Genomic DNA, 23,859 nt, shown 5'->3' on the forward strand with positions numbered 1-23,859 from the left:
TTCACATGATTGCATCATTTGTTTCCCTCTGTTACAGTTGTTTAGGGTGAGCTTAAACTCAATAACACCATCTGGACGATTTCCACAGCTTAGTGTCAGTGCGACAGTCCAATTATTTAATGCAAGTCTATTACTTCACATTTTTTCACAGGGTTAGCATATAATTTATATTTATGTTTCTAGGTGGTTGCTAGTGTGTTATGGGCAGATCCTTTAATGAAAATCAATGGGATTTTTCTTTTATTTGATCATCTATCAGGCAAAAGTACAATTTCAGATTGAGTTCTGTACCAAAAGTGTATTGCTTGAGGTTAGAGGGATTGTTCAAATCTCTTAACACAAGTATATGTGATGATGAGTAATAATAATGAATGCCTTAGCAAACAGCACTAATAAAATGTCTTGTTAAGCACACAGGTAGCTTCAAGTGGCAAACGAGTGGATTATGAGAGAGTGATATTAATAGCTCATTGCTTTATTTGGCAACTGCGGTAAAGAGGAGGTTAGTTAAATTGAAACAAAATATCTTCCTGCCACTTCTTGCAGATGACTTGTGGCATTTTTTATTGCACAGTTCATTTCACAATCTTTCCACTTTTTACTTTTTTTATTTTACTATCTTAGTTTTGTTTTTTATTATTGTTTTGTTAAGTTTTTTTGCTTGTTTCTCCGTTTGTTTTGTGGTTTATTTGTTTTTTATTTTTGTTTTTCTTTTTTTGTTTTTTGAAAAAGTTGAAGATCTCTGACCTACGACACAAGTAAAATGGTTCCATTCTGCCCTGAAAAATTAGTTCTTTAATTCCTTCTACCTTGTATTTTGAAAAATAACCATTAAAACAAGATTTTTAAGACATAAGAACCATTAAGACAAATTTGGACATATTTAAAATGGCAAGCTACTACAACATTTTCCTGTCTTTAAATGATTCATGCTATTCCTATGTTTGGGGAGTATAAAATTAGGTAGTCAGAGCAGCAGGTGAAGACTGTTTTTAAAGGGAAGTGTGTTATATCCTCACTGTATGGGCTTCTGTGGATTGTGCAGTTGTTGGTGCCCCTTTTGCCGTCTGCTGCTCTAGCCAGCACCCTTCAACCCATAGTGCTCATCTCCCACCAATGCCTGCGTACCAATACAGGAAGATTGTTTTATTCTCGGCAGCTCAGACAGGAAGTGACTTCATGTTGTGGAACTCACTGCAGCTTTCAAGCCAGAGCTACTTTGATTTGAACAGATTGGCAGTCAGTGTTGGTTGACGTATTAATGAGGTCAAGGCGCTCAGTGTCAAAGCATATCTAGTTCACAAGCACACAGCATGCACTGCACTTGTGAAAATAATGTGGAAGGATTGAACCGGTAATAGTATCAAAACAAACTTGCACAGCCTTTAAAGTCAACAAAACAGAGCCTATTTACTTTCTTAATGACCGTTCCTGATCGTATTGTGCACGAATGAATGGCACCGATGAATAAAATCCAAACATTTGGTTTCTGATTCCAGGTGCAGTTTAAATCCCATGAGAAATCGTCCCTAACTGCCTGCTAATTTGTTCCCATGAGGGTGTTATGTGAGGATGGCAGACTCTAGGGGTGCTCCGATTGATCGGCTACAGTTCAATATCGGCCGATAATCGATTTGGGATGATTGATCGGCGGTCTCTAAAAAGGCCGATCTCAAAAAAACGATCTCAAGCTGAAGACGCGCCTGCCGTCAGAGGTTTGGCACGACATGCAGCGGCACCGTCTCAGTCTCTGTCCAGCGCGGGTGAAATAATTATAATGTTGAAGGTTAGGTACTCACCTTCATATGTCTTAATTAAATAACTTATAAAATAATTAGAAAACCTTGTGTGAGACGTAATTTCACAAACAGCGTGAGTGAATCACCACTCGCGCGCTCTCTCTCAAAATACGCAAATGTCTTCAAATCACCACACATCGCATCTGTCTATAAGCCAGCTGCACAGTTGACACAGGAATTGTCGCTTGCACAATCGAGGAAGTGTCACATCGTCACTAAAGTTTACAAATTGCATTACTTTTTAATTCCTGCCAGTGTTTAACCATTCAGCGCTTGCGTGCTCTCCTAAAGACCGTGCCCTCATGCACACTCGCAGCGCACACACATAATGCCAGGTTCACATTACTCCGTTTGCAGTGCGAATGTGGTGCGTATTTTTTCCGCGCTCATGTTAACAGATTAATAAAGCGTGCACACGGTTGCGTTCAGGAGCGGTGCGTCTGCAGCAGAGCAGAGAATGTTTCCACACAGAGTCTATTTTTGCTGCGCTGCAAGCCTGAATTAAAGTAACAAGGCATTTTTTGCAGTAAATATGAACATGGATTGACACGAAAATTTAGTAATTACACCATAAATGCATATTATTAAAGTCTACTGTGTTTCACAGTCAACACATATGGCTTTTTGGCTAGGTTTAAAGGGAAAGAGCACTTTTAGATAAACAAGGCAATAATAGATGGCACTTGTGCAGGTAGTAAAACAAAGTTCTTTATGAACCGCAGGATTGCTTGTAAAATATTTCAATGCAAAAGGTAAGGCAGTAGAGCTGACTATTTCTGTCAATGGTAAGTTTGTGATAACGTAAGAAAAGTTTAAATGTGTTGCCACTTGCTTGAGCAACTTAATATATAAGTAAATGCAAAAGTAAAAAGCATTGAATAATGTGTTGCTTATATTTATTGTGTTTAAACATGTCTGTGAAAGATTGTATTACTGCACTGTGTAAAAAAAGAACTGCAATGCTGAAAAAGCATTTTCAGTGACAATGTTTGGATTTGAAATCAAAATAATGGATAAATGTTGTATTTGTGGTAAACAGCCACGGATCAGTAGCGGACTCCTGTGTGAAAGCTGCTTCTCTCACAAGAGACACCTAAGAGGGGAATTCCCCCCCATTTTCAAAAATTCAGGCCCTGAATAAATGTCTAAAAATCCTGATTGAAGTATCACTATAAATAGTTATAAATGATAAAAAGAAGGCTTTAAAAAGATCGGTATCGGTGATAAGTATCTTATATATTCTGTGATCGGCGATTGGCCACAAAAATCCTTATCGGAGCACCCCTAGCAGACTTACATGTGTCATTTGTTTTAGTTTAAGTTCAAGTTCAGTTCAGAAGTTTCTTCTCCCTACAAAACTCGTCATAGTGGAAAGAGAGCGATAATATCTTTGAGATGCACATTGCTCATCACCACGAAAGTGAAAAGTGTTTTTTTTTTTTACTTCTCATTTCTGATTTCTGGTGTTCTCAATTCTCAAGGTGTGGTGTGAGCTTAATTTTTTCCGTAGTAATATATTCTTATTTGTGGAACAGCACAGCTTTATTTTAGGGCTGCACGATAAATCGTTCATATATGATCGTAGTTTTGCGCAGCTTGTCAGTGAACAACGGCTCTGTGTAGTAAATGCTGCTTCATGTGAAACCACACATGTGATCGAGATTTACCGCTGAATACAGAACAAGCTTTACTGACAAGATGCGCATTAAATATCGCATGCGATTTATCGTGCAGCCCTACTTTATTTAACCTCATGTTAACATGAAGAGACCAAGTCTCACAGAGCCAGATCTTTGAGTAAACAGCACTAGCTCTAATCTGGTGGCCACTTAGACCAGAAGAATCGGACTGGCATGTAAACATCTGATTGAACGGCATATTTATCTGAAATCTACCACAATAATAGACCAGCATGAATAAGAAAAAAATGTGTATTACTGCATTCATTTTATTTAGTTTATTTAATTTCACATATTTAAGAATTAATAATGGCAACAGTCTCCAAAATATGGATGTACAAAAAACCCTGAAAGTGGGTGGGTGTGTGTGTGTATATATATATATATATATAGCAGGGTTGGGGAATGTTACTTTTAAAAGTAATGCATTACAATAAAAAGTAACTAATTACATTACCTTTGCGTTACTTTTTCTCATCTGCCTTGGCCTCAGTTTTCTCCCTTCAGAAACAAACAAAAAAAAGAATCACAAATGTTATGTTTATCTAAAGTCATTTTTGCTCATTAATATGGTTGATCATCAAAAGTCAGCAGCAAAGATTTAATAAAATGGAATTAAATAGGCCTACTTAAAGGATATTTGTGTTATTTAACATGTTTGCGTAATGTCCTGATTTTGCATTTTGGCTCTTTTTATTCATTTTGAGGAATACTGAATCTGATTTTGTGCGAGTGAGATGAGTAAATACATGTTGACATTTAGTCTAGAACTACAGTAACATCATGTTCACACAGCGCACACAACGCCTCTGCACTTACTCCTGATTTCTCTCAACATGCGGACAGGAGAGCTGTCAGTCAAGACATGAGAAACAAAGTAACTGGCGTTAAAAAGTAACTCAGATATTTTCTTGTAAATTAAAAACTAATGCATTACTTTACTAGTTACTTGAAAAAAGTAATCGGATTATGTAACTCTTGTTATTTGTAATGTCTTACCCCAACACTGTTCATCAGTATATTTAGCTTTAGTCTAGGCTAATGGTAGAGGCTTTTCCAAGTGTACAGTGTTTGTTTTAAGGCGGGCTTGATGCCCTCTGCTCACACTGAATATTTAACAGGCTTTTTGCAAGCCTGCTTTGCTGCTCAGCCCTTCTTCCTGTCTGAGGCATCGGAAAATCTACAGCCGCCACTTCCCCTTTGAAAGTGTGTGTGCTTGAACTGTATTTGCTGGTAAACAGTGTTTGCTGACATGCTTGGTACATCTAATTTTGAGTCATTGTTTAAATTTGAGTTAATTTTCTGTATCTGTCTGTTTTGTAAACGCTTTTCAGGATTTAGCATTGAAGTGTTTTTAATGTTTTTTGAGTGTTTGATTAAATAGTATTGCAATTTTAATTTAAAGTGCTTTCGATAATGAATAAATGTATATTTTTTTCTTTGGCCAGTTCTGGCTGCAGCTGTACGCCTCAGGCTCAGCTCTGATGTTACCGGCTGAAACGGGTCGACTGTGAGAGGACGATTTCCCTCAGCTATGTCTACCTTTGAGGTAACACAAACCTTGAAATGTTAGGATTAGGATATAATGTGAATTATGACTTTATTTCATTTATACAGCATCCTGTGTTTGTACATCAAGGGCTTTTCCTTATATTCCCATTCCCCTCTCTAGACAATCTGGCCTCCGGGCACCGAGTGTGTGGCCAGGTACAACTTCCCTGGAACGGCTGACCAGGACTTGCCTATGTGCAAAGGGGATGTCCTTACTATAATTGGAGTAACTAAGGTACATTTCTGAAATGTTAGAATGACATGTATTTAGATAGTCAGATAGTCATTTAGATAGTTTAGATACTCTCTCTCAGCCACAAAATTATCCTTTTAATTTTAAAATGTAAAAACATTTGTGCTGTCAAACAATTAATCGCATACAAAATACAAATTTTTGTTTGCATAATATATATGGGTGTTCTGTGTATATTTATTATGTGTATATATAAATACACACACATAGAGTATATATTTTGAATAGAGCCCGACCAATATATATCGTTTAGTTGATATTATCGGCCGATGTGAGCCTGTCACCGATATATCGGTATGATTTTTTTTTTTACAGAACATATGCAGATGAAATGCTTCTGAATGGTGTAATTACTTAGTTTTCCAGCAGAGCATGCTCCATTGTTTGCTACTGGACCCAGGTCAGTGTAGTGTAGAGATGCGTGGATGAGCTCAAACTTCACCCGAGTCCTCTGCTTCAAATTATCCGCCCGCCACCCACCCACACCTATATTTGATCGTCACATTACAATGATTCTAATTCTTTGTTTTGCATGATGATATGATGAATGGATGGTTCATTTTAACAGCAGATTCAGTGACGTTAGAGACTAGAGCTGATCTGCGCTTCACGGCACGCGGCGCATTAAAGCCTGTGTTACGGCCACCGGAGCTGATCGCGGCCACTCAATGCTGGTGTATACAGACCGCGCCGCGGCCCAGAACTCATGCTTATCACATCGGTCACATCGCGCGGTGCGACAAAATACAATAGAATTCTATTGTATTTTGTCGCACCGCGCGATGTGACCGATGTGATAAGCATGAGTTCTGGGCCGCGGCGCGGTCTGTATACACCAGATGCCCTCGTCTTTTACTCTCACAATGAGCTTATCATATTCGTTTGTTACATTAGTAGGGCCCTATGATTTCCGCGATGCAGAAAGCATGTATGGAATCGCGGAATCCAGTCATAAAAAGGGTATTTACTGTATAACACGGAATTTCATGGAATTTGTCTTATTTTTGATGAATAAATGAAAAACAGGTCAGTACATATACCGTATTGACCCGAATAGTACATAGTTTATTAGCATGCTTTTTTTTAATATAAGATAGTTTTGTCTTCACTGATCTTCACTTAAATTATGATAAGAGTGAGTGTTTGTGTGAGTTTCATACATGCAAACAATAGCATGCTATATTTAGTATGTATCACTGATATCATCACAGATCACCTACTACAGTATATATCTGTAATAATACACAAATGTCTTCCTGCTTTCCGGTCCACCACAACAAACCAAGGACTCATTTGAATCGGCCAGCTGTTTAAAATAGAAAGGAGAAATCAGAGTGTTACACAAATGGCAGCACTCAGGCCAGTGGAAAATGTCCATCTTTCACCATCTGATATGCAAAGGCCAGAGACATGCATCGCAATTAGGGTTCGGTTGTAAGAGAGCATGTGATATTCTTCAATTACTTGCTGCTTTTAGAAGGAACAATGGATATAATGACGCTGATGTATGGGATCTGGATGTCTGCTTTTAGCCATATGTAATGAAATGTTTAGTTTTAGATGTGTTTGTCTTTAGCATATTATAACGGTAGAGGTCGTTTTTTTGCTGTCTAGTCTTTGGTAAGTGCACAGCTTTGGTTTATTTTCGATAGTGTGTATGAATATGTGTGGGTAATTGGGAGATACAGATTGGATGTTTGTCATGCCAGGGAAGCCGCAGAAGGGCCAGGCAAAGCCAGCGCTCCTTTTGGAAGCCTGTAATTTAGCTTCCGTTTCTCAGTCTTGTGCACAATATTATGTAGCTGAATCGGTGTTTCTTTCTAAATTTTCCCGATAGTTGGTCCTAAGTACAAATGAAACAAAATTATTCTATTCTTTGTGACACATTTTAGTGTTTTTTAAGTCAAATTACAGCAACACTGTTTGTGGTTATTCAAAGTGTTAACACAAGTTCATGAGTTTTTTTGACTGATTCATTAAAAGAACCAGCTCATGAGAGACATTCTGAATCGGACTGCATTTATTAATTTTATCTGAAGCATCTTTCAAATGAGGAACATCACAAGCAATTTGTCATGATTTCAAATTAAGAATAATATAATTATTATTATTTGACAGTACAGTTTTCTCTTATCATTCAGACTGCATACTAAAAACAATACAGTATTTGTGACATATTGGGTTTTTCTTCCTAAAATGGTATTTACTTCAACAAAACTCTTGTTTTGAATATTCAGAGTATCTGTAACTGCTTCATTAAATAATTTTAAAGCATTTGACTGTTTCAAATTGATAACCTGTGATTTAATGAGTCTTTTTGACTCGATTCATTAAAAGAACTGTCTCTTAACAGTCATTTGCGAATCAGAATACAGTGATTTGATTAATACGGTAAATTCACAACTGAGGTAAAATCGATTTTTGTGTTAAAACAATACTATTTTTGGGGCACATTTGATTTAAAAACATTTTTTAAATACCATTACAGCAACAGTTTTTTGTTGTTGTTTTTTGCAATAAGTGTTAACTCACAAATTCACGAGTCTTTTTCATCAGTTCATTTATAGAAATGGCTCATAAGAGTAATTAATTTGTGAATTAGACTACATTTATTCATTTAGCATTTATCCAAACAGAATTTCAAATGAGGAACATCACAGGCAATTAGACAATTTTAAATGTAAAAATACATTCTTTTAGCCCTGGGCGATAAAACAGCATCATGTATTTATGCATTGCTTAATCCAAAGAGCCGAAGCACCATTCACACAGATTGCATTTAAAAACATATGAGACGCAGTGAAAAGGAATAAACCTCCACAAATTCGTGACATGTTTTAACTTTGCATGGCTACATCTCTTGTGTGAGACACGAGTGCAGCAGTTATCTGTGTCCATCTAAAAAAATGCGCTGAATATGCGTTCTGTGTGAATGGTGCTTCGGCTCTTTGGATTAAGCAATGCATAAATACATGATGCTGTTTTGTTCATAATAGTTTATGCAATTTACGAAATTATATTGGATTTTTATGAGTTAATTTAGACGTAATGTACGTTTTTTTATAGAGTTACTTCCTTGCGTTGACAATTTAAATGTGCTGCATTATTTTGCTCATTGCGCCCTCCTGTGGCCTCGGGAGACAAGACAAAAGTTTCCTGAAGACCTATTTAATCTGCATTTAAAACATTAGAAATGAGATTTGCTTAATTTTAATTTTGTGTTTGATTGTTAAAACAAAAAATATTTGTTGTTTGTCTCAATAAATAGGGTTCATTTAAAAATACAGTGGTTAAATTAAAAAAAAAAATTCTATAGCTCTTATACATGATGCTGTTTTGTTCATAATAGTTTATGCAATTTACGAAATTATATTGGATTTTTATGAGTTAATTTAGACGTAATGTACGTTTTTTTATAGAGTTACTTCCTTGCGTTGACAATTTAAATGTGCTGCATTATTTTGCTCATTGCGCCCTCCTGTGGCCTCGGGAGACAAGACAAAAGTTTCCTGAAGACCTATTTAATCTGCATTTAAAACATTAGAAATGAGATTTGCTTAATTTTAATTTTGTGTTTGATTGTTAAAACAAAAAATATTTGTTGTTTGTCTCAATAAATAGGGTTCATTTAAAAATACAGTGGTTAAATTAAAAAAAAAAATTCTATAGCTCTTTGTTTAAAAAAAGGTTATAAAAAATGTCAATAATTATCAATACCGAATGATATGAAACATTATATCGTTGATACATTTTTTAGCTATATCGCCCAGCCCTAGTTTCTTTTATCATTCAGTTCATAATGAATTTATATATATATATATATATACAGTGGGGGAAAAAAGTATTTCTCTTAGTTGAGGTATACCTATGATGAAAATTACAGGCCTCTCTCATCTTTTTAAGTGGGAGAACTTGCACAATTGGTGGCTGACTAAATACTTTTTTGCCCCACTGTATATGCAGTATGATTTTTGTAATTTATTGAGATTTCTACATAAAATACCATTTATTACAGCAGAGTTCTTTTCTGAATTTGTGTTTTTAAACGGAGTATCTATGTCAGATTCATGATTCAAAGCGCAACACAGATTAAAAATGATACCTTGTGGGTTCATGAATCTTTTTGACCTATTCATTAAAAGAACTGGCTAATAGGCTAATGTTAACTCCACGTTAACATTTATTTATATAGCAAACACTCTTATCCAAACATCACAAGCAGTTTGTTATAATTTAAAAAAAAAAGTATCTCTGGGCCTCTTCATTGAATAATGAATCAAAGGCGACAGACTGATTCAAAACAGTAACTTCTGGGTTCATTAAATGAACTAGCTTATGAGAGTCATTTGTTAGTGAGTGTGGAATTGTGTAATGCTTACAGATACTATTTATGCACTTTATAAACTTCATCAACTGACTGAAAACTCCTCTTCATCAGACCATAGCAACACTAAGTATGCTTTAATATGACTTGTAAAAGATGAACAGAGCAAACACATGTCCTTTATCTGTGGTCACTCAGATGGTTCCATGGAAAGATCACACGCGATCAGGCCGAGAGGCTGCTTTACCCCCCAGAGACAGGCCTCTTCCTGGTGCGTGAGAGCACAAACTTCCCCGGCGACTACACCCTGTGTGTTAGCTGCGACAGCAAGGTGGAGCATTACCGCATCATCTACCACAACGGCAAACTGTCCATTGATGAGGAGGAGTACTTTGAAAACCTCATGCAGCTCATGGAGGTGAGGGTTGTTGGCTTTTGACCTGGTTTAAGTTTAAGTTGTTGTTTTCATAGCTAACAGGTCTATTTATGGTCTTATGGATGATTGTTAAAATACAGTATTTAGTCAGCACAAGCACAATCCAAAGTTAGCCCAGCGGGTTGTGAAACCAACAGGCTTCTTCCTGTGAGTCCTCTCACCGCCTCCGTCAACATTTTCAAATTGATCGCCACACACAGATACAAAAATAGCCCTAACAGGAAGTCAGTCCACATCAGACGTACTGGCTACAGACATGGGGCAAGCATTTACGATGGACTCCAGGAAACAATTTTATACACGCACACCTTGTGCTTTGAGGTCAAAGGTTCAGTCCAGGCTTGCTGGAGGAAATTACATTGCTAAACAAGAGCTGTGAAATTAAGCTGATGTTTTAATGGAAAGTGTGTTTTGTGGGTGGTGTTCGGGAATGAAGGTTTTTTCTAGTCGAATGTCACTAACTCACAGAACATCCCTTACATAAAAGTTTACCAAAGCAATATTATGGCACAGTGATGCATCAGATGTAATACAATGATACTTTGGGATATTAAGCATACCAGGGAAATACATTGATTGATTACTATTCATTTACCATTGTATTTAATTCAATTCAGTTCAAGTTTATTTGTATAGCGCTTATATATATATATATATATATATAGTTTTAAAGAAAAAATATAAATCTATACACACACACACACACACACACACACACATATATATATATATATATATATATCAGTATGTATGTATATATATTACTAAATAGCAGCATTACTAATGCTTCATTTTGCTTTGTAAGCCATATTTTGTTTTTATTTGTAAGGTTATCAAAAGTTAGTATTTAGTATAATATACTAATAAGAATAATAACAATATGTCATTTTTAGGTATACTAAAAACAACTCTATATAGTAATTTTTAGCATATATAAAAATGTATTTTAATTTTCTGTAGTAATATATATTTAATAATTACTATATATAGGTAGTATTATAATTATATATTATACCAATTTTAGTTTTTGGTATAGTGCTTTTTATACATTGATCCAAACAGCAAGCGTTTAAAATTTTATTTTAACCGCACTATATTTTAGTACTTTTTAATTTGCTTTAGTATAATAACATAAAAGTTGATTTAATTTTGTAAGCAATTATTTGTGCAATTTTGCTGTCTTCACATCTCACACCGTATCAATGGGGTTTTTATACTTCAGAATATATACAGTAACTGTCTTTTGTATTTTAGGAAGCGGACCATCATAAGATGATCGTCATATTTAGGGGTCCTTGACATGAGAACGTTTGAAAACCCCTTCATAACATAATAAAGAGATATTCAAATTTCCTTAGGCAAGCAAACACCACTTACATTTTCATGTGCAAATCCACTTTGGCAGCCAACGTACAAGCTTTTTATTGGGTGCCAGAGTGTTGCTATGTGGTTGCTAAGGTGTTCTGAGTGGTTTTAGCGTGTTGCTGTGCAGATCATTGGGTGTTCTGGGTGGTTGCTTAGTGGCACATATCTGAAGAGTCCATCCTTCATACTCTGGGCATTGCACACCTCATCATTCCAGGTGACATTCAAGTCTGTAGCACAAGGCATGATGAATGCACCGCTAATGGAAAGGGAGGGTTAAAAAGAACCGATTTACATAGATGTAGGATATAAATGACTAATTTGTATAATTTTACATATCTTTTTTTTTTATTCCACTGACCATTGGCCTCATTAGGTCTGTGTGATTAACTAGTGATCTGTCCTCGGTTAAGTGTTGATGGTTCTGCTCTGGTTATTTTTGATTGAGGTCTGGGTGACTTTAGGTCAGAGGCACTATGGGTTCCTCAAGTCTCTCCTCACCCTTTCTATTATGGAATTCCACACATTCTTTAGTGTAATTTTGGCTACAGTCGCCCTCTCTCTGTCTTTCTCCCACCCTTATAGCCTCAGCTGAACAGTTGTGCTCTTTCCAAAGAAGTGGACGGGTCTTAAACTGTGTACAATAAGCCTTTATGTTCATAGTGATTAAACTACCGCAGATGATATTCTTCCCACAATCCACTCTATAAAATTAATCAGAAAACCAGTGGGGAGAGATATTCCAAATAAAAGCCGCAAATTGATACTGTTGTCTGTAATGGCTCATTATGGCAAGTTAAATTTAACCTTTTTTTTATTATTAAATTACTTTTATTCAGCACGGACACACTGAATTTATCAAAAGTGACAGTAAAGATATTTATAGTTACAAAGTTATTTCAAGTAAAATTCTATCTATTCATCAGAAAATCCTGGGGGAAAAAAACATGCATCAATGTTTCCACAGAAATATTAAGAACAACAACGGTTTTCAACATTGACAATATTTTAAAAAATGTTTCTTGAGCAGTAAATCAGCATACTAGAACTATTTCTAAAGGATCATGTGACGCTGAAGACTTGAGTAATGATGCAGACATTTTCTTTTATTATTAAATTACTTTTATTCAGCACGGACACACTGAATTGATCAAAAGTGACAGTAAAGATATTTATAGTTACAAAGTTATTTCAAGTAAAATTCTATCTATTCATCAGAAAATCCTGGGGGAAAAAAACATGCATCAATGTTTCCACAGAAATATTAAGAACAACAACGGTTTTCAACATTGACAATATTTAAAAAAATGTTTCTTGAGCAGTAAATCAGCATACTAGAACTATTTCTAAAGGATCATGTGACGCTGAAGACTTGAGTAATGATGCAGACATTTTCAAATTTCACAATATTCGTTTTATTTTTGGTCGAATAAATGCAGCCTTGCTGAGCATACAAGACATACAGTATTTCATTAGAAACATTAGAAAAATCTTACCGACCCCAAACTTTGGATCATGACATTATTGTGTACTAAAAAAAAGATTTTAAAAATGTTTTTCAATATTAATTTGAATTCATGAGGGTTAGTAACTTTAGAGACTAAAGTAATATTTGGTCAGGGAAATTGTCAATGCGTCCAAGAATTAGCCTACTGCAGCGTTTGTTGGAGTGTAGTCATGCAAATGTGTTGTTATTTTGAGCGCGCGTACACACGTAAGCTCCACAGTTCCTGGAACAGTTGATAAGGAGGAAGTGACAAAGAGGAAACGAGCGCAGGTTCCAGATCATTTCAACAGCCCAATCGATGCCGTTTCATTCATATAACAATATTATCTCCTCGTCTGGCCTCGCGGTTATAGCGTCCAGACATATAGAATCACAAACACGTATTTCAGCACTGAAATGATAAGAATGTAGTCGCCTGTGTGGACGTGTTCATCTGAGGAGAGGAAACGCAACGCAACGCAAGCGGCGGAATCAAGAGAACATGCGTATACAACAGCGACCTCTGCTGGCCATCACCGTTTACTGCTTTGGATGTGCCCATTCTTAAAACGTTTTAAACACACATTATTTTTCAGGAGTTATTTTCCATTTAAATAGCACGTTCAAGCTTCATTTTACTTTTTACAGTTATATATAAAGTGCATTTATTTGCATCTTGATTTGCATAATTTAGTCAAATGTCATTTGTTTGAATTTAATGTAGCATGGTATTAACAGTTTACCATTATACTTCCATAGTACTTCTTTTGTAAATTATCTTAACTTTTTGTGTGTGTGTGTGTGTGTGTGTGTGTGTGTGTGTTTAACATTTTAACAGCACTACACTAAAGATGCAGATGGACTTTGTACCAGACTTATCAAACCTAAACTCATGGAGGGGTCTGTGGCGGCCCAGGATGAGTTCTCGAGGAGTAAGATACTTACTGACTATACTCGCATTTGAATTTGTTGATCTATAGTGAATTAAGTTTCTGCATGGCTTCAAGGTTTGTTTAATGAAAGATATTTTAATAGGATCATTAATCTTCCTTGTCCATAGGTGGCTGGGCTCTGAATAGAAAAGAACTGAAGCTTATCCAAACTATTGGAAAGGGAGAGTTTGGAGGTACAGATAATTTTTTCTGTTAAGAAACATCACCTAGATCAGGGGTGGCGAATATCAGTCCTGGAGAGCCGCAGCCCTGCAGAGTTTTGCTTGAACCCTGATCAAACACACCTGAACAAGCTAATCAAGGTCTGAAGGGTTTTTAGGAAGCTGCAGGCAGGTGAGTTTTAATTAGGGTTGGAGCTGAACTCTGCAGGACTGCGGCTCTCCAGGACTGGAGTTCGCCACCCCTGATCTAGATGATTGAATCTAAATTAATTTGGTTCAGGACCCAGATTTTACATTGTTTAGCTTATAAAAATGAACACAAATATATTAATAGCATCATGAACTACACAGGCAGCCAATAATTCATCTATGCTCAAAAATATGCTCTTTTTGGTTCTTAGATGTGATGGTCGGAGACTACCTAGGCAAGAAAGTGGCAGTGAAGTGTATCAAACATGACGCAACAGCACAGGCCTTCGTTGCAGAGGCTTCTGTCATGACGTACGTCCTCCCCGATTGACCGATCACAATCAAATATTCCAGAGAATAAAAAATAATAAGGCTTTTAGTATTTTCATATTCAAATATCAATATTCACGTTGACTGTTACAGGCAATTACGGCATACTAACTTGGTACAGCTGCTGGGGGTGATCGTGGAAGAGAAGGGCAGCCTCTTCATTGTCACTGAGTATATGGCCAAGGTCAGTGACCGAAGCCTGTTTTCACAGAGAATTATGTATATATGGATGTATACGTTTAATCATGTCTTTAAGGCATATAAAGCATTATTTTAATGTCTGTTTTCAGGGTAGTCTAGTGGACTATCTGCGCTCCAGAGGACGTACTGTTATTGGTGGAGATTGTTTGATCAATTTCTCAATGTGAGTTTCTTTTATCACATCTTTTATATTTTTGAAAACCTTGGCACCCATCCTGCTTTGTCTTATTAGTAGTTATAATATTAATAAAGCCATAAAAACGAAAAGAAAAGAAAAGGCTATGTTCATGTTTTCTTTTCTTTTTTTCAGGGATGTCTGCAAGGCGATGGAATATCTTGAGGCCAATAACTTTGTGCATAGGGATCTGGCAGCTCGTAATGTTTTGGTGTCAGAAGACAACAAAGCAAAAGTCAGCGACTTTGGCCTCACCAAGGAAGCATCATCTACTCAAGATACAGCCAAACTCCCTGTTAAGTGGACTTCACCCGAGGCCTTAAGGGAGAAGGTGTGCTGTCCGCTTTTGTTTTAATATGTTCAAACAGAGACATTTTAAAAACATCCTCTCATCTTTATGTTATGTCTACCTGTCTGTCTGGAACAGATGTTTTCCACTAAGTCAGATGTATGGAGCTATGGCATCTTACTGTGGGAGATCTATTCCTTTGGTCGGGTACCTTATCCAAGAATTGTAAGTCACTTCAAATCTGACAATTATTATTATTTTTTAAATCATGTTAATAAATAAAATTATTATTTTTAAAATCTGGTTTAAATTCAAATAAATAGGCTATTATAATCAATAAATGTTTAATCCAAATTATATACACCTCAAAGCAGAAGCATGACAATAAAAAGTACATTTGTAATTATTATTTTAAATAATAATAATAATCTAATTTCAATTAAATGAACTAAAATAGGATATTAATACACAAGTCATTTCAAAGCAAAAACATTACCAATAAAAATACATTTTTATATCATTTATAATTACATTTGATTTATTTGCTATTATTATTGCTATTACGGTTTTACTATGAATTATCTCATTTTAATTAAAATAATCTAAAATAAGTATACTCTATAAAATGCTGGGTTGTTTCAACCAGGGCTGGGGAATAAAGGAGTAACTGTAATCCGTTACAGTTACATCAAAAAACTAAGTATTCAGATTACAGTTACATTTTGCAAAAAGTGGGAATACTATCAGGATTACATTTGTTTCATTTAAAATTAAATAAATAAGTGTTTTGACATAACGCTATATATTTAGCGCTGCATATTTCCTAGTTCTGTTGACACGTTGACTCACGTGAGCAGCCTGCTGGTGCGTGCGCAACACCCGTCTACAATTATTCTCCTCAAACGCGAGATGACTGAGACGCTGCTACAGTAAATTAATTGCGATGCTTCCTGCTATGAAAATGCATGAAGACTCTTGCTTTAACAAAGGCTACTCAACCAACTTGAACGTGTGCAGGTACGAGTCCGACTAGCACGGAAATCATCATGTTAGCTCAAATTTGGTGTTTGTTAGTGATTTAAAATTCCATGGTGTGCATGACTGCAGCTGTAAGTTTTCTAGCAGAAAATGTAGAAATTAACATGAGAGTCCCCCCACCCCGGATCAGTCAATGAAATAAAGAAAGATCATAGCATTTCGACGTATTTTAAAATAGACTAATATGTATATGGTGTACATTTTTTAATGTTGTGTATAAACTATATTTATTTTTACTTGTACATGTTAAAGAAATAAAAAAATAATAACAAAAATAAAACTGTAATACAAAACTGTATAGCCACTAGATGTCTGCATAGCCTTTTATATAAATATACGGCCTGGAATATCTAGAAGGTTAAACAAGACACGATTTTTAATAGTTTCAAATAGTTTTTACTATAGTTTTTATTAGTTTTAATTTTAAAATCATAGTTAAATAAAAGTACCAGATATTGCTTTTTTGACTTATTTACATATGTAACTTGAAGCAATCCAAAAGTAATCCCAGCTTTGGGTCAAATATGAAACAACCCAGCATTTTTTAGTGTAAATACAAAAATAATACAAAAACATTAATGTACAGTGGTGTGAAAAAGTGTTGGCCCCCTTCCTGATTTCTTATTTTTTTGCATGTTTGTCACACTTTAATGTTTCAGATCATCAAACTAATTTAAATATTAGTCAAAGATAACACAAGTAAACACAACATGCAGTTTTTAAATGAAGGTTTTTATTATTAAGGGAAAACAAAATCCAAAACTACATGGCCCTGTGTGAAGAAGTGTTTGCCCCCCTGTTAAAACTGTTTGTAATGCTATTTATATATTAACTTGTATATTTTAGTGTTTTGCAAGATTTCTGCACATTATGTCTGCTTCATGAATTTTAGTATCAAGGCAAATTCTACCAGTAGAGGACACTGTTGTCTACATCAGCACATTTTCCCTAAATTGTGTCCTTCATCCTCTGTTCTTCCAGCCACTGAAGGAAGTTGTCCCGCGTGTAGAGAAGGGTTATAAGATGGACGCCCCAGACTGCTGCCCGGCTGTGGTGTATGACATCATGAAGGAGTGCTGGACTCTGGACCCTGTGGAGCGTCCTAGCTTCAGAGAACTGAGACAGAAACTTCAAGATATCATAGCCAATGAGCTGTACCGATAAAAGACAAAAACTAACGGAAAAACACAAGAAGATGACTTTCACGGCACCATTCCCATACAGTCTGACCAAAATCTACTCTTAAAGCAGTGGACTTGAAAGTGAAAAACATCAGCAGAAATGTATTTTGCTTTTTTTTCCGTCTTTTTCTTTGCTTTGTTTTCATGGCATGATTTTCTTAATTTTGGGGAGGCTGGCCTTCTCTACAACAACTCACCTCTTTTTGATTTTTAAGATCTTCAGCCTCCTCTGATATGTCCTCATACGCTCCATTATTTTGGACTTTTGATTAGCAAATAGGATATTCTGCCAAAAAAAGAGAAAAATCAGTTAATATCATCAGACAATAAATATCATGAGGAATGCTATACGACAAAACATCCGGCACCCATAAGGCTTGTAACCAAGAACAATAATTGGCACTTAGGGAGACCGTATGCTCAACCCAAACTGTTTTCCATTCCAGTAGCCAATGAAATACACCAGAGAATCTTTCTTCCATTTCACAGTGCCTTTACACCAGAAATCTGTCTCGCCCCAGAGCTTGTTTCATTAGATTTTTTTAATACATTGTTTAAAAGTACTCAAATTTCCTGCTGTCTTGCTCATCTTTTCAAACATGTGTCAGTCTCAGCCTCAAAACCGGAAAGGATGAATATAAACTTTGTGGGCCTTTAAAAGAGATGTGGCTTGTGTCCAAGCCAGAATGCTTTAAAAATAATAATAATAAAACCGATAAAGTATACAAAAAGGCCACAAAAACAGATCTGATAAATATTTGTGATATTATTATACATTGATTTTTGCCAAGGAATTAATTTTTTTGTTTTTTGTTTTTCCTCAGTGCTTTCAAAAAAATTTCTTTGTTGCCATATTTCAGATAAAATCACCTAAACCGTTTGATAAAAACAGATGAAGACAAAATAAATAAAAAGGCTCCCAAAAAAAGCTTTGAATGTGTCTCTGTGCCTTTAAATGTAACCCCTCGGTCTTTCAATTTAAAGGTCAGTCAAGGAAACTAAATGTACCCAGAGAGGAAAGACGTCCTCTATACAAGCTTCTGCCGGTTAAGCAGTGACCCAAACAGTCATGACACAAGACAGATTTTCACCACAAGGTTTTGACACACTTGATAATAATACCGATGCCCTGCAGATGCTCTCGGCATATGTCCCATGTTTTAAAAAATCGCATCACGTGCTCCTCCATCAGGATGTGATAGGATTGTTTTCTAGTCTATCTATAGGATGCTGTATTTCTGCTCGGTGCATGTTTCTCGTCAGCAACATGATATCAAGAAGAGGAAGATTCATGAGTATGCAGCTAGAACGAAACCTGAACCACTGAAATGCTGCATTTGTGGTTTTCAGTGAAGGTGAATCTACCTTTGGTGAACAAAAACATACCAACACAGAGAAATGTTTGCATTTCAATTTGTAATCTACAGATATTTGAATTAACTTCTTATGGTGAGCTATGTGTAGAAATTTTGCATATTAAATTAGCATTCTTCAAAGCCATTTCCTAAAAATGATATTTTAATTCTCTCACACACACACATTAATTCACGTGTGTGTGTGCGAATAAAAAAAAATGTCTATATCAAATATATAGATTTTTCCGTTTTTAATTGATCATTAATTTTATGGCATTACATTAAACTAACTTGAAGGCACAATATGTAAGATTTTTTTATTAAAATATCCAAAAACCACTAGAACAGTGTTATATGTTTTGCTGACTTATGTACTTGCATTATCCCAAATGTTTCGAAGAATGTTTAAATCCAGAGAAATAAGCAATTTTAACTAGTGACACGGAGCGTGTCCATAGTGTCATTGTGTCGCCTGCCAATGACGTCATAACCCCTCGATTTCCGGTTTGGTTTTGTAGAAAACATGGAAACACCAAAGACGCTTTAATATGTTGTGCGTTTTATTAGACCAGTGACGACCGCACAGAGTAGCATTATAACAGAACTTTTTGTCTAGTATGACAAAACAGCGCTGCTTTTTCCCCCACATACGCACGACCGGAAGGAGCGGAAGCGGTCGACTGTGGCATAATAAAAGCTCTGCTGCTTTCGAGCCGTGTGTCACGCTCGTTCAGCGGCCTCGTTTTGCTTCGACGGCTTTCAGTCTCACTCTGCTTCATTCTACTACGTTAATAAATCATTAGCTCATCCATGAACATGATTTCTGCCGAGTCCTGTCGGATTGCTTCGGCTGTGGGGATGAAGACCACAACTCCCATGATTCCACACTCAGTCATGGTGTTATCAAACTACTCCTTTGCCTCTTTGTTTATTTTGAATACGCACCCTCTAGGCGCGAAAAATTACATATTGTGCCTTTAAAGGGGTCACAGGATGCTACATGCACTTTTACAAGTTGTTTGAACTGAAATGTGTGTTGGCAGTGTGTGTACACAACCACCTATAATGATAAAAATTCACCCAGTGTTTTTTTTAAATCTAGTTAAATGTTTTCCTCTTTCTCAAATCGAGCCGATCTCAGAGGCCTGTCTGTGTGACGTCACACAGACAGGCTCCTCCCACGATAGTTTGATTGACAGTAGCGTTTCAGCACAGACTGGGCTGGTGTCTTACCTTAGACCCGCCCTGAGTGAGCTGTCATCAGTCCGCCATTGTTTCACCGCTGGAGCAAATGTAGACAAGAATGACTCCTAAGCGATTGAGGTGTTCTGTTGTTGGATGTAATAATGAACATATCAGTCGTCATTTACTCCCGACATCTGAGCCGCTGAAGACGCAGTGGATTACGTTTGTTTCTGAAGGGAATACGCCCCCGATCTACATAAATGCGTCTATGTTCGCGCGAATCTACAGAAGAAGTGAGTATAATGTTTTGTAATGAATCTTTGCAAATCGCCTTTCCTAATAATGTGCTAATTAGCAAGTTTCACCATGAATGCGGCTAAAGTAAACAGTCTCTCTGAGAGCAGCTCGGAAGAGAGGGGCGGGGTCAGCAGAGCTCATTAACATTTAAAGGATAATGCTACAAAAACGGCTTGATCTGAAAAGAACTGTTTTTGACAGGGTAAAAAAGGTGTTTTTTACACTACCATTGAGAAATTTTAACCAAACTATGTTACAGACTTTTCATTAAGACCCCAAAGAATCATATCAACTTGTGGAAAATAGGCATCCTATGACCCCTTTAAGTTGAATTTCATGTAACTTCTATAAAAAAAGTTGAAAACTTTGAGTTAATGTGAAAACATAAGTTGCCTTGGCTTACTGATCAAATCATTTTTACAGTTCATGCAAATATGCATATTTGCATGAATGCATTTGGTAGATTAATATGCTCTTCAATTAAGCTACTGGAACTCATGGCATCTTATAATAACGATGCTTAATTCGATTTTTATTTAGCATAATGTTGGTTTCATTTTCTATTTTCTTTTTATTTGAAAAGAAAAGGGAAATGCACCTGTAGTTCCTCCCCTAAAAATCCGAGGTCCCTGAAATTCTCATTCAAGCTTCAAGCACACAAGCTTCCCTGTTCAACAAGGAAAAATGAGGTAAGTCAGGGAGACGGGACTTCAGCTTCCCCCTCGGGTGTCCTGTGTGCTTTACGCCAGAACGCTTGACTGTGGATGTCACCATGCATGTGTCACGATTTGCTCTGTATCGTGGCCTATTCGGAAGACATTGCCAAGGGACAGTAAGAAGAGTTTAAAGGGGTCATATGATGCGATTTCAAGTTTTCCTTTCTCTTTGGAGTGTTACAAGCTGATTGTGCATAGATAAGATCCCTACACAAAAAAAAGCATCATATGACCCCTTTAATTCAACCACTTCGTTTAAAGGAAATGATTCTGACCTCACGTTATGAGGGAAAAAACGAAATGATAACAGCGAACATTCATAGCTTCAAACCATCCCTACCAAGCAGTCAATAGCAGCAATGATTTGCATGTTTCTTCAGTCTTTATCTCCGTGATGTGCAGTCTTCATGCGTTTGCCTGAAGAGAGCAACATAAGTGACATGCTAAGTTTGATTCTCTAAAATACCAAAGTTCCTCCAGCTGTAGGTTCGGAAGCATCCGCAGTGCTCGTCAGCCCCCATTTACATCTTTCCCATGACATTTGGGCTCAGGCCCGGATCCGGCCTTCACCCACGCCCAGCCTAAGGGAGCTGGAATGCCAGTGTGAATCCCAATCAACACTAGAAGTGGAGTCCTCGAGATGCTTACGTTTATGACAGTCTCCTCTCATGCAAAAGGCATCTCTCTGCTGTTTGCATTTTGGCAAGAAATGTGCCTTATGAAGGGTACTTGAGTACAGTGATTCAGAGTCCTGGTGAACAGAGAAGTGTCTTTGTGCCGGAACTCGGTATAGGGCACTGCTTCAGGCAGGAGACAAACCTTCTCAATGCCCTGGCATTTGTTTGAAGAATCACTGACCCTCACAGATAAGTGCTGTAGAAGGTTTGGGAAAGTGTCTTTGCTGTTTGTGTAGATGCTAAATGCAAATCAATATAGTATCTTGTTCTTCACTGGACAAATGAGGACAAATCAGATTGCAGCTGGTCATGTTTAAAACATATATGATAATGGATTCAGTGTGGCGTCTCTGAATAAACTCTCATGTTATCAGAGATTTCAATCTGAAAGCAGTTGGATTCAGCAAGATGAATGTTCACAGAAAATGTAATTGTTAAAATCCCCCCCAAATGGTTCAAAGCACTGACTCACTGGTCTCTTTGGGAATGGTCATCATATCATCCAAAGAGGACATTTAAACATGTTTTATTCATGATTTTTCCGTTTATCTAAACAATTTATAGATAACAATGAAAAATGAATATTTAGAAAAGCTTAAAGAACTTGCTTGGGACATATTGTTGGTCACAAAGCAGGATATAAATGTATAAAATGAATATATTTCATATATAATATAAAAAAATTATATAATGATGTGTAATACATTAATATTGTTATTTTATTTAGCGTGGCAATAGGTCAAAACAAATATTTGTACAGTCATTATATTTTAAATAAAAATATGAATTGAAAATTAATTGAATTGTTCTTTATATTCATATATCATTACAAATTTGAAATATAATTACATATAATTTATTATTGTCATTATTATTCATGTTCTCAGAAATGCAATTTGTAAATCAACAATTCAAAATTTAGATGACAATAAATTTACATAAGCTAAAGGAACTTACTTGGGTAAGAAAAGTCCAAATTTGTGCAGATTATTTATATTGTTGGTCCCAAAGCAGAATTATTATATTATATTATATTATATTTGTTGTACATTCGTATATTATTTCAATTAATTTTATTCATATATTAGATATTCATATATAAAATGAAAATAAAAACATACAAATATACATTTATTATTATTGTCATATATTCACCTCCACCATCCTTAAATAATTATATTTAATATATATTTAATTAATTTTAAAGCAGTCAGGCAAGGAAAATAGACTATTGTATGTGACTGATTAACCCAATGTAGCCACAATTTAGCTTAAAGTAGGCTATTAGTTAGCATATATTTATATACATTGTTTATATTAATACATATTTATTATGAAATTTCCCATAGCTGTAAGACTACACAGACTCTTATAAGCAAAGAAGTATAGATCACAGAGCCTAACACTATGTAATACATTAGCTGACACAGACTGAGGTGTTTCACTTGAGCAGTCTTGTGATTTGCTGGACACAAGAGAGAAGTGACAGTGGCGGCTCATCAACAAGCTCACAAGCCGTCATTAATGGAGTCTCAAAAATACACAAACTAAACCAATGAAAGTATTTTCTGTTCACAAATGTCTTCTAATAGTTCAAATCTAAAGATTTGATTGGAAGTAATACATTTTGGTACTGTGTAAATATGCATAAAAGGCATGCATCTAGCTATATATCTAACCGTGTGTGTGTATGTATGAATAGCACTACCATGCTGTAATAATATATATATTATTTAATATAATTTTTTCTTATATTTACTCATATTTATTCAAGTGCATGTACTGTTTACATACATGTCTGTGTTTGTCAATGCTCTGAAATTTACACCATTACTAAAAAATTACTTCATCATGGCAACGTATTGTAAAAACATATCTAAAACATAAAAATATATAACACAATATATAAAGTATTTGATGAAAGAATAAACAAGTATGTCTCCACAACATACACGGTGTGTGTATATATTTATGCGCTACAATTAGCATTGTAGGATCTTGTGAGGTGGAGGTGGTTTGTAGAATGTAGCCTACAATACATAATAACCTACCACATGTCTATGAAGGTTAACATCTACAGCATGCACTAAAGAGTGTGTACCACTGGCAACGTTTTTGAGCCTCACCTTCAGTCATGTGAGAAGCGTCAGGAATCAGAGCTCGCGCGTTACGAGAGAGAGAGAGAGAGAGAGAGAGAGAGAGAGAGAGAGAGAGAGAGA

The 23,859-nt window shown here is 35.9% G+C and overlaps 1 protein-coding gene across 1 annotated transcript in view; it reads left to right on the forward strand.

Annotated features, from left to right (window-relative positions):
* LOC107575966 (tyrosine-protein kinase CSK-like) overlaps positions 1-18,108 on the forward strand; it is a 28,305-nt gene extending 10,197 nt beyond the window's left edge. The window contains exons 2-12 of the mRNA XM_016262267.1: positions 4,927-5,027; positions 5,151-5,264; positions 9,773-10,024; positions 13,732-13,825; positions 13,954-14,019; positions 14,409-14,508; positions 14,620-14,710; positions 14,817-14,890; positions 15,038-15,233; positions 15,330-15,416; positions 17,211-18,108. Of these exons, the coding sequence (XP_016117753.1) occupies positions 5,013-5,027; positions 5,151-5,264; positions 9,773-10,024; positions 13,732-13,825; positions 13,954-14,019; positions 14,409-14,508; positions 14,620-14,710; positions 14,817-14,890; positions 15,038-15,233; positions 15,330-15,416; positions 17,211-17,393 (1,272 nt within the window). The 5' untranslated portion in view covers positions 4,927-5,012 and the 3' untranslated portion in view covers positions 17,394-18,108. The remainder of the gene's footprint in view (positions 1-4,926; positions 5,028-5,150; positions 5,265-9,772; positions 10,025-13,731; positions 13,826-13,953; positions 14,020-14,408; positions 14,509-14,619; positions 14,711-14,816; positions 14,891-15,037; positions 15,234-15,329; positions 15,417-17,210) is intronic.
* Positions 18,109-23,859: the final 5,751 nt, after the last annotated feature.

This window comes from Sinocyclocheilus grahami, unplaced genomic scaffold (genome assembly GCF_001515645.1).
Source record: "Sinocyclocheilus grahami isolate Dianchi unplaced genomic scaffold, SAMN03320097.WGS_v1.1 scaffold31.1, whole genome shotgun sequence".
NCBI lineage: Eukaryota > Metazoa > Chordata > Actinopteri > Cypriniformes > Cyprinidae > Sinocyclocheilus > Sinocyclocheilus grahami.